At 32.6% G+C, this 18466-nt stretch overlaps 1 protein-coding gene across 1 annotated transcript; it reads right to left on the bottom strand.

The window, feature by feature from the left end:
• Positions 1-240: 240 nt before the first annotated feature.
• LOC137629239 (glutamate receptor ionotropic, kainate glr-3-like) lies at positions 241-17986 on the bottom strand. Its single transcript, XM_068360504.1, has 8 exons — positions 17963-17986; positions 16466-16624; positions 12025-12172; positions 9077-9294; positions 7731-7882; positions 6254-6364; positions 3783-4024; positions 241-248 (listed from the first exon to the last, which is right to left on the bottom strand). The coding sequence occupies exons 1-8, from the start codon at positions 17984-17986 to the stop codon at positions 241-243; spliced, it is 1062 nt and encodes a 353-aa protein (XP_068216605.1).
• Between the last annotated feature and the right edge of the window lie 480 nt (positions 17987-18466).

Here is an 18466-nt window from a genome sequence, read left to right as displayed (position 1 = left end):
AAATAACTGAACTACAAAAGAAGTAATAAACAATTAGAATACAATATTTCAAGAACAGTAACAACATTAGAATAGATCTTTCATATATAAACTATAAACTAAAAAAACAAGAGAAAGATAAACAAGATAGAATAGAGTGTCTTAACCCAAGACAGTGGAAGGCTCTAGTACAGAGGCTATGGCAATACACAAGGCTAGAGAACAATGGTTTGTTTCTATATACTATACAAATGAAAAATTTTAAAAATCTAAAATGAAAAGGCAAAAATTATTCAAACTTCAGAGATCATTAGATTGAGAAAGGATAATGGTTGATTATAAACTTATATACATGTATATATATATATATATATATATATATATATATATATATATATATATATATATATATATAACACGCTCATACACACAAAAACACACGCTCCGATCTGCATCACTACAGAGATTATCCATATCACTTCCCAATTGAATGGAGCGTATAATTAGACTCGCTGGATGTTCATTGTTGGCCCCTGGAGAGCGTTGTTTACAGCTTCAGCTATTAACAGACTGCCTAGTGTTTTGATTGATGGAACCCAGATTGATAGAATCGGTTGATGGAACCCAGATTGAAAAAATTGATTGATGGAACCCAGATTGAAAGAATTGATTAATGGAACCCAGATTGATAGAATTGATTGATGGAACCCAGATTGATAGAATTGATTGATGGAACCCAGATTGAAGGAATTGATCAATGGAACCCAGATTGATAGAATTGATTGATGGAACCCAGATTGAAAAAATTGATTGATGGAACCCAGATTGAAAGAATTGATTGATGGAACCCAGATTGAAAGAATTGATTAATGGAACCCAGATTGATAGAATTGATTGATGGAACCCAGATTGATAGAATTGATTGATGGAACCTAGATTGAAGGAATTGATCAATGGAACCCAGATTGATAGAATCGGTTGATGGAACCCAGATTGAAAAAATTGATTGATGGAACCCAGATTGAAAGAATTGATTAATGGAACCCAGATTGATAGAATTGATTGATGGAACCCAGATTGATAGAATTGATTGATGGAACCCAGATTGAAGGAATTGGTCAATGGAACCCAGATTGATAGAATTGATTGATGGAACCCAGATTGAAAAAATTGATTGATGGAACCCAGATTGAAAGAATTGATTGATGGAACCCAGATTGAAAGAATTGATTAATGGAACCCAGATTGATAGAATTGATTGATGGAACCCAGATTGAAGGAATTGATCAATGGAACCCAGATTGATAGAATTGATTGATGGAACCCAGATTGAAAGAATTGATTGATGGAACCCAGATTGAAAGAATTGATTGATGGAACCCAGATTGAAGGAATTGATCAATGGAACCCAGATTGATAGAATCGATTGATGGAACCCAGATTGAAAAAATTGATTGATGGAACCCAGATTGAAAGAATTGATTAATGGAACCCAGATTGATAGAATTGATTGATGGAACCCAGATTGATAGAATTGATTGATGGAACCCAGATTGAAGGAATTGATCAATGGAACCCAGATTGATAGAATTGATTGATGGAACCCAGATTGAAAGAATTGATTGATGGAACCCAGATTGAAAAAATTGATTGATGGAACCCAGATTGAAAGAATTGATTGATGGAACCCAGATTGATAGAATTGATTGATGGAACCCAGATTGAAGGAATTGATCAATGGAACCCAGATTGATAGAATTGATTGATGGAACCCAGATTGAAAGAATTGATTGATGGAACCCAGATTGAAAAAATTGATTGATGGAACCCAGATTGAAAGAATTGATTAATGGAACCCAGATTGATAGAATTGATTGATGGAACCCAGATTGAAGGAATTGATCAATGGAACCCAGATTGATAGAATTGATTGATGGAACCCAGATTGAAAGAATTGATTGATGGAACCCAGATTGAAAAAATTGATTGATGGAACCCAGATTGAAAGAATTGATTAATGGAACCCTAACTCTTCATAAGGATAATAACTACGGTAGGTTTACATTAGCTGAAGGTGTAAGGATCGCCCTCCAGGGGCCAACATTGAACATCCAGCGGGATTCTAAGAAAATCTGACTTACAAATAATTCGATTTACAACCAGCTTCTTGGAACTTATTAAGTTTTTAAGTTGAATACCTTCTGAAAATTATTCTATAAAACTATTTTTTATTATATCCTTACAATAGAGCATTTATTTTGCTTCTCTCCAGCGATTTCAATTCATATATTGAGATAAACTTCTTGTTTGGTTTCATGTTCGAACATTATATCTGTTGTTTTAGTCTTGTTTTGTGATCTTTTCCACTTTGGCCGACATGTCTTTTATTACATTGATTACATTGGCCCTCATGAATACATCCACTGTTTTGTACAGGTAAATTTCTGAACAGCATATTTTAAAGATGACACTGACATTGAAAGTGTTCATTAATTTAGGAATGTTCATAAAATGGTTGTGGAAAGGTAAAACTGATTTTAATATGATAAACCTCTCTCTCTCTCTCTCTCTCTCTCTCTCTCTCTCTCTCTCTCTCTCTCTCTCTCTCTCAGCTTATAATGGTTAAAGGGTTGTGGTTACTGATGGGGTAATGTCCCTGACTTATGATTGCCAGACCGGGGTTCGAGTCCCGTTCAAACTTATTAGTTCATTTGGTCGCTGTAACCTCATCATCCTTGTGAGCTAAGGATTAGAGCTTTGGGGGAGCTGAGCCCTCAGCAGCCATTGCCTGGCCCTCATTGGTCCTAGCTTGGGTGGAGAGGGCCCTAGGAGCTGATCATATGTATATATGCTCAATCTTTAGGGCAATGTCACTGACTCTTGCCTCTGTCATTCATGAGCGACCTTTAAAACTTTTAAATCTTTAAAGGACAGAAATAAAACTCTACTTTTTCATTCATTATTTATTATTCATCTTGTATATCAGTTAAGAGTCATCCTTATTTCAGATCTGAATTGAACCCTGTGACCTATCCGTCACCACACAACGACTTTGAAAGCCTGCAAAGGATATTTTCGCCGATGAAGAATATGAAGGCCACAGTTAGTCCTGTAATTAAAAGAAATGGAAATTACAGAACCACAAAAGAAAAAAAAAAATGCTACTGAGCATTTTAATTACTGTTAGGAATATCATAAGAACGACTGGTAGTTGGTGAGTACAATTACTGAGATAATGATGACAATAACATTTTGTACAGTCATACACACATATGTATATATACATATATATATATATATATATATATATATATATAGATATATATATATATATATATATATATATATATATATATATATATATATACATATATATGTGTATATATATATATATACATATATATATATTTATATATTCATATACATAAATATATATATGTATATATATGTGTTTATATACATATCCATATATACATATATCAATGTATATAAATATATATATATATATATATATATATATATATATATATATACATATATATATACATATATATATAAATACATATATATGTATATACATATATATATATATATATATATATACTGTATATATATACATATACGCATATACACACTCATATACACACACACACATATATATATATAGTATATATATACATATATATATATATATATATATATATATATATATATATATATATACATATATATATATGTATGTATATATATATATATATATATATATATATATATATATATATCTATATATACACAGTAGGTACACGCATTGTGTATTTTGCAATCCTGCATATTTGTTAGCCTCGAACAGTGTAATCCATTAAATAAAAAAAGTACTATCTCACCACCAACTACAAAGATCAAAGGTCCAGCAAAGACATTCAAGTCAAGTGCCTTGATGCCATCTCTCCTGTCGGAACTCGGCGGCTTAAGACATTCCGTCGTGTTTGTGATCTGGTCTTTCAGCCACTTGCCAACGAGACCGCCTTGCTTGACTCGGTGGATGCTGGTGGGAAAGGTTATTATTATTATTTTTATTATTATTATTATTATTATTATTATTATTATTATTATTATGTTTTTATTATTATTTCTATTATTATTATTATTATTATTATTATTATTATTATCATTATTATTATTATCATTATTATTATTATTATTATTATTATTATTAGCTAAGCTACAACCCTAAATGGTAAAGAAGGATGTTATAAGCAGACAGGCTCCAACAGGGAGAAATAGCCCAGTAAAGAAAGAAAATAAGGAAATAAATATACTATATGAAAAGTAATAAACAATTAAAATGAAATATTTCAAGAACATTAACAACATTAAAACAGACGTTTCATATATAGACTATAGCAAGAGACTTATGTCACCCTGTTCAACACGAAAACATTTGCTGCAAGTTTGAACTTTTGAACTTTTGATAGTTCATTTGTTGGCAGCAAATGTTTATTACGTGTATGAGTGATGAATTATACAGCAGAGAGTTTAAGTGATGATACTTGTGATTATAATTTTTCTTATACATATTAAGAATGATACAATTCAAATTAATCAGTGCTACTTTTCTTGATTTGAATAATTTCTATTTTATAGGTATCTGAGTCATTATTATTATTATTATTATTATTATTATTATTATTATTATTATTATTATTATTATTATTGTAACTACTACAGGCTAAGCTACAACCCTAGCTGGAAAAGCAAGATGCTATAAGTCTAAGGGCTCCAACAGAGAAAATAGTCCAGTGACGAAAGAAATAAGGAAATAAATAAACTACAAGAGAAGCAATTAACAATTAAAATGAAATATTTTGAAAATAGTAACAACATTAGAATAAATCTTCCATATATAAAATAAAAAAATATACAAAAACAAAAGGAAGAGAAATAAGAGAGAACAGTGTGCCCGAGTGTACCCTCAAGCAAGAGGGTGTATCAATAGACATTCTTTAACTGATTGAAAAAGACATTTAATTACGGAAAACAAGGATAACGAGGTTGCAGCGACCAAAGAAACTAACGAGTATGAGCGGGCTTTGAACCCTAGTCTGGCAATCACCAGGAAAGGACGTTACCACCAGGCCATAACTTTTATATATATATATATATATATATATATATATATATATATATATATATATAGAGAGAGAGAGAGAGAGAGAGAGAGAGAGAGAGAGAGAGAGAGAGAGAGAGAGAGAGATAATAAATGTATATGCAAATAATATATATACACTATATATGTACGCATATATATATATATATATATATATATATATATGTATATATATATATATATATATATATATATATATATATATATATATATATATATATATATATACATGTTTTTGTGTGTATTTTTGGGCGTGAGTATATAATTATTGATTAAAAATGATAAAAGGTATCAAATATAATATTCATGTATATCAATAGACTACTTTTTAAAGTGATTCAATAGAGAGACTATGTTACAGACGACAAAGAAAATGCGCAAGGGCTCCAGCAGGGAAAAATAGCCCAGTGAGGAAAAAATAAGGAGAATTGTTATCAACATCACCATCATCTAAGCTACAATCCTAGTTAGAAAAGAAGGATGCTATAAGCCAAGTGTTTGCACAGGGAAAAATAGCCTAGTGAGGATAAGAAATAATGAAATAGATAAACTACAAGAGAAGTAATGAACAATTAAGATTAAATATTTTAGGAACAGTAACAACATTAAAACAATCTTTCATATATAAACTATAAAACTCTACAAAAACAAAAGGAAGAGAAATAAGAGAGAACAGTGTGCCCGAGTGTACCCTCAAGCAAGAGGGTGTATCAACAGACATTCTTTAACTGATTGAAAAAGACATTAAATTACGGAAAAGAAAAAAATAAAACAATCTGATTCACGAAGCCAGTGCCTACATATTATTTACCTTCCTTAAGTATCTAAGTATCCAATCTAATATTTATGTATACCAATAGACTATTTTTTCAAGTGATTCAATTGAGAGACTATGTTACAGACGACAAAGAAAATGACACCATAGTCCAAAGAAAAAAAAAAATCTGATTCACGTAGCCAGTACCTACATTACCTTCCTTAGGTATCTAAGTATCCAATCTAATATTCAGGTATATCAATAGACTATCTTTGTAAGTGATTCAATAGAGAGACTATGTTACAGAAGACAAAGAAAATGACACCATAGTCCACTTATTCAATACCCACACATTATTTGCTCCTTCGAAGTAAGAAGAGTTAATCTGGAAGGCAATGCCCATCATGGCGCCGGATAAGACCTTTTCTCTGGTCATGTAAAGGTGGCATTGTCCTGTAGAGCTGTAATCGGATCAAGAAATGTTTTAAGTATTATTTGTCGCATCTTTATTTGTTACTCGGTGTACGAAAATCTGTATATGGTTAATAATACGAGTGATTGGTGATTATATGGCATCATAACACAGATCGTTATTATTATTATTATTATTATTATTATTATTATTATTATTATTATTAACCTTATTATTTTTATTATTATTATTATTATTATTATTATTATTATTATCATTATTATTATCATTATTATTATTATTATTATTATTATTATTAGCTAAGCTACAACCCTAACTAGAAAAGCAGGATGATATAATCCCAAAGGCTCCAACAGGGAAAAATAGCCCAATGAAGAAATGAAACAAGGAAATAAATAAAGTACAAAAGAAGTAATGAACAATTAAAATAAAATATTTTAAAAACAGTAACACCACTAGAATAGCTCTTTCATATATAAACTATAAAAACTTAAAAAATACAAGAGGCAGAGAAATAAGATTGAATAGTGTGCCCGAGTGTACCCTCAAGTAAAAGAACTCTAACCCAAGACAGTGAAAGACCATAGTACAGAGGCTATGGTACTACCCAAGTCTAGAGAACAATGGTTTGATTTCTGAATGTCCTCCTCATAGAACAGCTGATGACGATTTGATTATGATTAATTAATAATTAGTAACTTATGATAAGAATTAAAAACAGAAATTTATAAAAACAATGAAACATCTAGGATTTTAAAAATCATTTAAAAACTAGTAAGAAGGGCAGCTTCCAATACGAACTTGAAAATGCCAATGAAATCATAAACAACGTCTTTTTACATCTTATAGGAGGAAGGGAAATTTTTTAACGCTTAAACATTTTAATGCAATAACATCTGAAACAAATGAATTTTACAGCGTTGCCTTATTTTTAGATTTCATTTCTAATAACTGGCTAACCTTTCTGACTCTCTACTAAGCATATAAGAAAAAATATGCCAACTAAAACGGGCACTCGGTAGAGCGCATACCTTCGCCTATATCATTTTCTATATCACAAGATAAGTAATTGAATTATGCACATGTTAGCACCAATTTTTATGAAAATCGGATAAAAAATGACCACGATATAGCTAAAAGATTTTTTTTTTTTTTACCTTTTCGTGACCTTAACCTCTAACCCAAGCACTCCCAAAATCTAATCAAATTGTTCTTGAGTCATGGCCAATCATCCCATAAAATTTCATGTGTTTCAGACAAACAGTTTTTTAGTTATACGAATCACAAACATACAAACACAAATATGTAAGTAATTAAATAGATAGATAAATACACGTCTATCAAAACATAACCTTCACAATAAAGTTGGCGAAGGTAACAACATGCGTCACTACCTGAAATCCCACGACATGGCCTTCTTCATCGTTGTCTCGTCGCAGACTCCAGCAAACTTTCCAGCAGCAATGTCTTCCTTGGATTTCCAGCAGTCGTAGAAAAACCCTGAACTCCTGGCAACGACCTCCCGCCGAACCGGGTCTGTCGACTCCTGATAACAAGAGAAAAGTATTCTATTCATTAAAAAGATTTTGTTTTGTTTCCTATAGTCCCTGCAGAGATTCCAAGCAAAAGAAGCCCCACCCCTGATGACGTCATAGCCAATCATATTGTCTCCCGTGTGCTGCTAACTTGGGAGACCACGTGATTGACTTTGACGTCATCAGGGGGTGGGGCTTATTTCACCAGGAATATTTGGGGCGACCATAGTCTATAGAGATTAGTTCACCGAACATTTAACTGGGCTCCACAGGACACTAGATGAGTTAGAAGACCCAGGCTTACTAAGCTGAGGACTATTAAGTGTACAGTAGGAGATGATGAATGGAGGAGCATTGATTTAAAAGCTCAAGACGAAATCTAAACGAGGCCCTTTGCGTCAATATGCGTAGGAGATGATGATGATGATGACCATAGTCTATATTACTACGCTTTATATTTCTTTAGGATTCCTCTAAACTCTCTTAAGATTAAATGAATTATTTCTGTGATTGTAAACTATAATTTATTAATACATAGACTTTCTTTCTAAGTAAACTCTTTTGATAATAAGTAATTACAGAAGCACGTTTACCAAAAAAAAATATATATTTTCAAATAGGAATATTGATTTGTAACAAAGTCGTTGACTCGCTAAGCTTCTAAACACGTGAATAGAAGTATTTTCAACAATTCTACGAAGTGCTTTATAGAAAGATATTATTTGCTTAGCAGCACTTTCATAAAATTAATAGCAATGCTTTTTTATCACATGATTATAAGTTCAGCAACTTTGTTTTACAAAAAAAAAAAAAAAAAAAAAGACAGCGTTACCAACAGTTTCTCTTCTTCTAAACACAGCGTTACCTGCTACAATGTACAGTTTTCAGAGATCTCATCACCTACCTGTGAAGTGTACTGGAATCAATTAATGTAACTGCACATGTATTAGCACACACACAAAAATTTTTTTTTGAAAGAATAAAAACAAGTGTATTAGTTTTATCTTCCTGTTTCTTGAATTTTTTAACACTGACAGGGACTCTTTTGTAGAATCCTACTGTCGCATTTTCTGCAATTGGCATTCTCAGTCAATTAAGAAAGAGCAACTTCAACAAGAATCTTCTTCTTCTTCCCCACTGTTATATCCCTACATTAAGGATTCGGTTGCCTGATGCGCCCTCTCCAATTCAACAAGGATCCTTACCATCAAGTACTGAGTGGCCATTGATCCTTTCTCAAGCCTCCAAGGAAGCTTGGTCTGTGCAACCAGATCTTCCAAAGAATCTATAGGAATCGTGACCCTCGGGAGCGTCAGCATTGCGGTTAGAATTCCACTGTACGACGACATGAATATCAAAGTTGCAAAGAGCCAGGTCGTCATGACGATGCGCGCGGCGTTCTTCTTCGGGATCCAGTCAGAACCTGAGGGCAAACACAAAGGATGTTGAAATGGCAAAAGTATGAATGAGATCTGAAGCATATGAATTATACAGCGCTGCCTTATTCTTATATATTCTATTTCCAATAACTGGTTGATATTCCTGACTTTTATGAGACGCACTACTAAGAATATAGGATAAATATTTCCAACTGGAACGGTCACTCGGTAGAGAGCATACCCTCGTCTATAACATGATGTATATCACAAGATTGGCAATTGAATTATGCACATTTTGGCATCAGTTTCGTGCAAATCGTATAAAAATTGACCCCGATATGGCAAAAAGACATTTTTGACATATTTGTGACCTTGGCCTTGACGCTTGATTCCAATCATTCTTGAAATCTGACGAAATCGTTCCACCAAATGTCACGAGATTCAGTCATATAGTTTTTGAGTTATGCAAATCACAAACGCACAGACATACATACAAACAAATAAATACTCGCCTATCAAAGTATAACCTTCGCAACAAAGTTGGCGAAATAACTTACCCGAAGATTCCCTTATTTACTTTCAGTCTATGTTATTATTATTATTATTATTATTATTATTATTATTATTATTATTATTATTATTACAAGCTTTAGGCACAATCTGTTTTTATGTTGACCAGGCTGACATGAGTCTTTTTATAGTTTATATAAGATATATCTGTTTTTGACGTTGTTAATAGTTTATATAGGACATATCTGTTTTGACGCTGTTACTGATTTTAGAATGATATATTGTTAATTTATTCTCATCATTTATTTATTTCCTTATTTCCTTTCCTCACTAGGCTATTTTTCCCTGTTTGAGCCCTTGGGCGTATAATATCTTGCTTTTCCAATTAAGATTGTAGCTTGGCTAGTAATAATAATAATGATAATAATAACCTCTTTGATAGTGGAAAGGGGACGAGGTCTCTTTTTATCTAATCGTAATACAAAAAAAAACTAATACTCTACACCACAGAATTACCGATAAAAAATTAACCTAACTTGCATTAATAACAAATTGTAGGACGTTCAGTAATACAATCCACGACATTTTTTTCTACTTTTTATTTCCTTAATTTTAGGTATCCATCCTTAAACCAACTTCAGCTGCAAAAATTAATTTCTTTACGTTAATAATTTATTATTATTATTATTATTATTATTATTATTATTATTATTATTATAAGAGGGTCTAGTATTTAGCCTGAAAGAAGTTATGAGCCATTACTTTTCAATTACATGGGACCTTTGTCAACGTCACCATGGAGCTGTCTTTTGGGTCTTTAAAACAACAAACTATACTTTGGTCTTAGTCTTGATAGCATTACTCTCTTGTGCCATTTGATACGCCCATTTACCTCCGCCAACGAAGTTAGGAGGAGGTTTGTTTTCACCCCTGTTTGTCCGTTTGTTTGTTTGTGAACAATTTCCTGGCCACAATTTTACTCATAGAGTAGTGAAACTTTCAGGGATTAATTTTTATGTTGAGACGTGGAAAGGATTCAATTTTGAAGGTCCTTGATCAAAGGTCAAGGTCAAGCAAAAGATTGACCGAAATAAACTGCCGTGGTCGAGGTCTCCACTCTCAGAGTACTTTTCTAGTTAGATTGTTAAACCAGGCTGACACTTGCACGAATTTGTGGCACGCATTGTCACGACTCGAGTGGTGAACTGGCGTGAACTCGTTGTGAACTGGCGTGAAGTGTTCGTAAACCCGTCATGACATCGTGGCATGTCGTGACGAGAATTTTGAAAAATAAAAAATTTTGGGCACGACTAAATTTCGTGACCGGGTCGTGAACTATGCGCGAACCCGTCGTGAACTCGTCGGGACTATGCGGGAAGTGCGCAAACTATGCATGAACTTGTCGTGAACTCGTTGTGCCAGTTCGTGTCAATGTGGACAGGTCAGCTGTGATTCTGAGATAATTTTTGTAGCCCCTTTGATCTTCCAGTTCGTGCCACAAAATGTCACGACTTGCCATGACAAATTCGCGGCAAAGAGTCGTTTAAGTGACAGGGTACCCTTAGTGTGTTAAAGAGGCAGTGACATTGCTAAAGGCCTACGAAGTCAGGAAATTCAACAATAGCGAAGAAAACGTTGTCTTTTCATGGTGCAATATTTTAAGATCTTTAAATAGTTTCGAATGACAGAGAGAATGGACAGTGGCAGTGCGTTAGAGACTGACCATGTATACAGGTACATATGATCAGCACTCAAAATCCCCTCTCTACCCAAGCTAAGACCAGGGAGGGCCAGACAATGCCTGCTGGTGACTCCTCAGCAGGCACACCTATAGGCTCCCACAAACCTATTGACCATCGTCTCTCTCTCTCTCTCTCTCTCTCTCTCTCTCTCTCTCTCTCTCTCTCAGTAATCGAATTATTAAACCACAATAAAAAAAAGAACGTGACCAGTTTTACTATCTCTCTCTCTCTCTCTCTCTCTCTCTCTCTCTCTCTCTCTCTCTCTCTCTCTCTCTCTCTCTCAGTAACCGAATTATTAAACCACAATCAAAAAAAAAGAACGTGACCAGTTTTACTATCTCTCTCTCTCTCTCTCTCTCTCTCTCTCTCTCTCTCTCTCTCTCTCTCTCTCAGTAATCGAATTATTAAACCACAATAAAAAAAAGAACGTGACCAGTTTTACTATCTCTCTCTCTCTCTCTCTCTCTCTCTCTCTCTCTCTCTCTCTCTCTCTCTCTCTCGTTACTTGGTCAAACTACTTACTTTCCTGGGCAAATGTCGAAAAGACCCACTGAGTTGATCGCAGCACAAGATTTTCGCTTGAATGTCCAAATATATTCGCTTCGCTAATAACGATAAGAGTCATCGCAAAGCCAATGACGATGAAACTCAGCAAGATCAGGAACCACACCTGAAGCAGAGGAGAAGTGGAATTTATAACGAGAAGTATTTTATCATGGATAACATTCTAGGGAGATCCAAATAATAATAATAATAATAATAATAATAATAATAATAATAATAATAATAGGCAAGTGGGGAATACGGGGAAAGGAAGAGTACCCCTGGATACAATCCACTTAATAGCTCAAAGGCAGGTACTCGGGATGGGAAAGATTAAGGAAATAGGGAGAAAGAGAAGTACAGGAGAAGAACAAAAGAGAGGGGCAGACCCTCTTGCGATATTAAGGAATTGGTATTATTATTTCAGCTATTCACAGGTTAGTGCAAGGGGATATTTCATTTTATAGGCAGGGGGAGAATTGAGTTCTTCAATGTACACTGTATAGACGTAACTAGAACGTTATTTCTGAAATACTATTATATTTCTAATTTTTTTTTCTATTTTTTTTTTTGGGGGGGGGGGTGGAGTTGCAGGTAAGGTTTGAATAAAGCCCAGATATTTATTGAAATTTATCAAGGTATTTTTTTTTTATAACTTCTGATAGTTTGTATCATCGTCTACTATATATATTTACATGATTACATTGTCAATTCTTTCGAAAAAAAAATTCATATATATATATATATATCTATATATATATTTATGTATATTAGATATATACAGTATATATATGTGTATATATGTATCTCATATATATATATATATAAATATATATATATATATATATATATATATATATATGTATATATGTATATATGTATATATACTTACATTTATCGATACATATATATGTACAGTATATATATATATATATATATATATATATATACATATATATATATATACATACATATATATATATATATATATATATATATATATACACACACAAACACACACATATATATATATATATATATATATATATATATATATATATATATATATATATATATATATGTATGTATATATAAGCTAAAGAAATTAAAACGCACCAAAGCCATGATAAGAATAATTGGAACAGGACGCTAACCTATGTTTGCTTATGAGGATGAGAATGGAAATATTATTCACAATAGAGATGGACTGATGAAAATTGCAGAGGATTTCTATTCAATGCTAAGCAATAGTGACATAAGAAATAACTTCATCAATAGAAATAATGAAACACCTGAGACGGTACCGAAAGTAACAATATTCTCATACTGTTACTTTACCTTAAAAGGCAATAAAAGTAACAATATTCTCATGCTATTACTTTACCTTAAAAGGCAATAAAAGTAACAATATTCTTATACTGTTACTTTACCTTAAAAGGCAATAAAAGTAACAATATTCTCCTACTGATACTTTACTTTAAAAGGCAATAAAAGTAACAATACTCTCATACTGTTACTTTACCTTAAAAGGCAATAAAAGTAACAATATTCTCCTACTGATACTTTACTTTAAAAGTCAATAAAAGTAACAATATTCTCCTACTGATACTTTACTTTAAAAGGCAATAAAAGTAACAATATTCTCATACTGTTACTTTACCTTAAAAGGCAATAAAAGTAACAATATTCTCCTACTGATACTTTACCTTAAAAGGCAATAAAAGTAACAATATTCTCCTACTGATACTTTACCTTAAAAGGCAATAAAAGTAACAATATTCTCCTACTGATACTTTACCTTAAAAGGCAATAAAAGTAACAATATTCTCCTACTGATACTTTACCTTAAAAGGCAATAAAAGTAACAATATTCTCCTACTGATACTTTACTTTAAAAGGCAATAAAAGTAACAATATTCTCCTACTGATACTTTACCTTAAAAGGCAATCAAAGTAACAATATTCTCCTACTGATACTTTACTTTAAAAGTCAATAAAAGTAACAATATTCTCCTACTGATACTTTACCTTAAAAGGCAATCAAAGTAACAATATTCTCCTACTGATACTTTACCTTAAAAGGCAATCAAAGTAATAATATGCTCATACTGTTACTTTACCTTAAAAGGCAATCAAAGTAACAATATTCTCCTACTGTTACTTTACCTTAAAAGGCAATAAAAGTAACAATATTCTCATACTGTTACTTTACCTTAAAAGGCAATAAAAGTAACAATATTCTCCTACTGTTACTTTACCTTAAAAGGCAATAAAAGTAACAATATTCTCCTACTGTTACTTTACCTTAAAAGGCAATAAAAGTAACAATATTCTCATATTGTTACTTTACCTTAAAAGGCAATAAAAGTAACAATATTCTCATACTGTTACTTTACCTTAAAAGGCAATAAAAGTAACAATATTCTCATACTGTTACTTTACCTTAAAAGGCAATCAAAGTAATAATATGCTCATACTGTTACTTTACCTTAAAAGGCAATAAAAGTAACAATATTCTCCTACTGATACTTTACCTTAAAAGGCAATCAAGGTAATAATATGCTCATACTGTTACTTTACCTTAAAAGGCAATAAAAGTAACAATATTCTCATATTGTTACTTTACCTTAAAAGGCAATAAAAGTAACAATATTCTCATATTGTTACTTTACCTTAAAAGGCGATAAAAGTAACAATATTCTCATATTGTTACTTTTCCTTAAAAGGCAATAAAAGTAACAATATTCTCCTACTGATACTTTACCTTAAAAGGCAATCAAAGTAATAATATGCTCATACTGTTACTTTACCTTAAAAGGCAATAAAAGTAACAATATTCTCATACTGTTACTTTACCTTAAAAGGCAATAAAAGTAACAATATTCTAATACTGTTACTTTACCTTAAAAGGTAATCAAAGTAACAATATTCTCATATTGTTACTTTTCCTTAAAAGGCAATAAAAGAGGCAAAGCAGAAGATGACCTAACAATTGATTTATTAACAGATGGAGGAAATTTTATAGTAGTAAAACTCGCTAGACTTTATATAAAATGTCTGTAAACATGTTCTATACCTACAGCTTAGAAAAACTTCATCACATTATGTTAAAAAAATGACCGCCCAATAAGTTTACTCTCATTTGAATGAGAAAGGATTAATGAGGTAGAATCATTTAAGTATTTAGGAACTATGATCTCCAATACAGGGTCTTTAGTTTTAGAGTTTAGTGAAAGATTGAAAAAAGCAAATCAGACAATGGCTAAGTTGAGTAAAATTTTGAAATAAAATCCCCTGAAATTACATATAAAAATCAAACTATATATCAGTTTAGTGAGATCGGTGTTACTCTATGAACATGAGTCGTGGTATGACAATGAAACAATCTCCAATAGATTAATTAGATTTGAGAACAAATCCCTCAGAAGGACATTGTGAGTTAAATGGAAGGACAGGATTATAAATGAAACTATACGAGAGATTATTTGAGTACCCTATGTGGATGAGATCATGATGAGGGGTAGATGGAGACGGTTTGGGCATGCTCTTCGCACTCTCCAGGAGAGATTAGTTTACCAAACGTTCAGCTGGGCTCCACAAGGCACTAGAACAGTTGGAAGACCCAGGCCTACATGGCTGAGAACTATGAAGCGCGAAGTAGATGATGCATGGAGAGGCGACTGGCGAAATCTAACCGAGGCCCTTTGCGTCAATAGGGATAGGAGGGGATGATGATAAAGTTTACTCTAGGTAATATATAAAATATTTAAAAAGATCAATTATTAGGCCCGATAGAAAATACAGCTAGCCTTTATTCAACCAAATGAACAGACAGGTTTTAGAAACTTTTATGTTTCCTAATTTTTATGGACACTTACAGTACATAGGAGCCTATTAAGGTTTTAAAGACTGCGCATGAATGGCAAAGGCAAGGGACAGTGACATTGCCCTAGCAAGCAGGACAATGCCATAGAGACTAACCATATATACATATGATCAGCACCTGAGTCCTCTCTCCACCCAAGCTATGACCAAGGAGGGCTAGGCAATAGCAGCTGATGACTAAGCAGATAGACTTATAGGCTTCCGGAAACCCCCTATCCTTAGTCCACAAGGATGGTAAGGTTATAACGACCAAAGGAACTAACGAGTTTGAGCAGGACTCGAACCCCAGTCTGACGTTCATCAGTCAGAGACGTTACCACATAGGCTACAAGGATGATGAGGTTGTAGCGACCAAAGGAACAAACGAGTTTGAGCGGGAATCGAACCTCAGTCTGGCGATCACCAGTCAGAGACGTTACTACATAGGCCACCGCAACCTCAAAATGTTTATTGTCTTTTAGACATTTTTACACAATTCTGACTAAAACAACGAAGAAAATAGACTTGGTAAACGATTGTTATTTTATATAATTACCTCAACCGTGAAGGGTTTTAGAAATCCCGACAGATCGTTGGTGAGTCCCGGTCTTACGGTGAGAATCGCCTTGTTGTCGTTATGAACGGGAAGGAGAAAGTTGCACACAGTCTCTCTCTGAGGAGTGATGGTAAAGGGCCCAAGTGCAAATTCCACCTCCTGTGGTGAGGGTTTTAAAAGTTAATTCTCAAGCATTTTCATAAAACTCCTTCTTTAGTAAGTCATGAGAAAGTTATAAAAAAAAGAACCAGTCACATTGCCCTAGCAAGCAGGACAATGTACGAGACTGACCATACACACACACACACACACACACACACACACACACACATATATATATATATATATATATATATATATATATATATATATATATATATATATATATATATATATACATAAGGAAATTGATATATTCTATGAAAAGTAATAAGAAATAAAAACAAAATATTTCAAGAACAACAACGGCATTAAAACAGATATTTCATCTATAAACTATGAAAAGATACTTATGTAAGCCTGTTTAACATAAGAACATTTGCTGCAAGTTTGAACTTCTGAAGTTCTACTGATTCAACTACCTGGAATAAAACTTCTAGAATACAGTATAATATTGAACCTGATAATATGTAGCGAGTATCTTCAATCACTATAGTATATACAATACCTCAAAATTGGTTAAAACCTAAATAGAATATGAGTGTTATAGTGTGTCACTATAAATATGAACCGTGATTCTTGAGGAACAGTGACCAATGGCTCCAGTGTTCTGTTTGATCAAAAGAAGATTACTTTGTATGAATAAAATATAAAGCTTGTTTCAGGAGTTTCTTTTTTTTTTCTTTTCAGAAGGGCCAAAACAATAATTTTATCAGGTATAACTATGAAATGAGATTATGTTGAGGGGTAGATGGACTCCCCAAGAGAGATTAGTTCACCAAACTTTCAGCTGGGCTCCACGAGGCACTAGAAGAGTTTGAAAACACAGATCTACATGACTGAGGACTATGAAGCGTTAAGTAGATGACGAGGGGAGAAATATTGGTTTAAAAGCTCAAGATAGAGACGACTGGCGAAATCTAACCGAGGCCCTATGTGTCAATAGACGTAGGAGATGATGATGATGATCATGGCTATGTAAACATTCCACCAAGCACAAATTAGATAAAGGATTTTCTAAATAAGAATGTTATGCAGTTATACACGAACTCTTATCAGTCACAATGTCGTAATATCGTAATAAATAATGGATATCTCTAAATTTCCATTATCAAGAAATACAAATACGACTGCTAATGTTATGAAAACACAATGATTAATAGTAATAAAGGAAACTTTTGCTATTTATATCTATAAAATGATGATCCTCATTAATTTATTCCGACCAGTATTTAATTTTACCACTTTGTTATTTATTGTAATGTTCCAATTTGAGAAAAAAGTCAAAGATGTATTTTTACTCCCATTTAAAAGGTGATATTCGAATTAATCTCTTACCCCTCTCTCCAGCATTCCAATCATTCCAGACCAATTCCCTTGCTGAGTCACTGCTCCCCACAAGCCATCTGGTGGTCGTTTGATTTCGAAGCTGTTAATAAAAGGAGTCAGTTAGCTATTATTTTGAATGTTTGATTTATGGAATAAACAACAAAGGAAACTTTAGTTTTTCATCAGTAATTTACCACATGATCACTTTAGTATTCCTGGCTTCATTTTAACAATAAAACTATTTATAAGGAGCCTCGAAAACATTTCCGAGTTATGAAAATACTTTTTACCTCCGCTAAGGAGGTTATGTTTTCTTCTCTATTTGTTTGTTTGTTTGTAACTCAAAAGGTTACGGATGAATTTCATGAAAATTTCAGGATATGTCAGAAATGAATTTTTGGCGGGAAGTCACGATCTGAATGAGGAAGCGTATAGTCCGTAGACTTCAGTAAAATGTTGATAATATTCATTGTCGGAGTGTTGAATCTCTGATTGCTCTTTTTAACTTATTTC

This window comes from Palaemon carinicauda, chromosome 37 (genome assembly GCF_036898095.1).
Source record: "Palaemon carinicauda isolate YSFRI2023 chromosome 37, ASM3689809v2, whole genome shotgun sequence".
Lineage (NCBI taxonomy): Eukaryota > Metazoa > Arthropoda > Malacostraca > Decapoda > Palaemonidae > Palaemon > Palaemon carinicauda.
The sequence above is the reverse complement of the archived record's forward strand: the minus strand, read 5'-3'. Positions and strand labels throughout refer to the sequence as shown.

Bases quoted from the DNA above. Each gene is read 5' to 3' on its own strand.
- LOC137629239 (XM_068360504.1), bottom strand. From the start codon at position 17,986: ATGATTGGAATGCTGGAGAGAGGG. The intron at 12,173-16,465 runs GTAATTATATAA...CCTCTGCTTCAG, and splicing joins TAAAACCCTTCACGGTTGAG to GTGTGGTTCCTGATCTTGCT. The intron at 7,883-9,076 runs GTAAGGATCCTT...TCTTGTTATCAG, and splicing joins TGGCCACTCAGTACTTGATG to GAGTCGACAGACCCGGTTCG.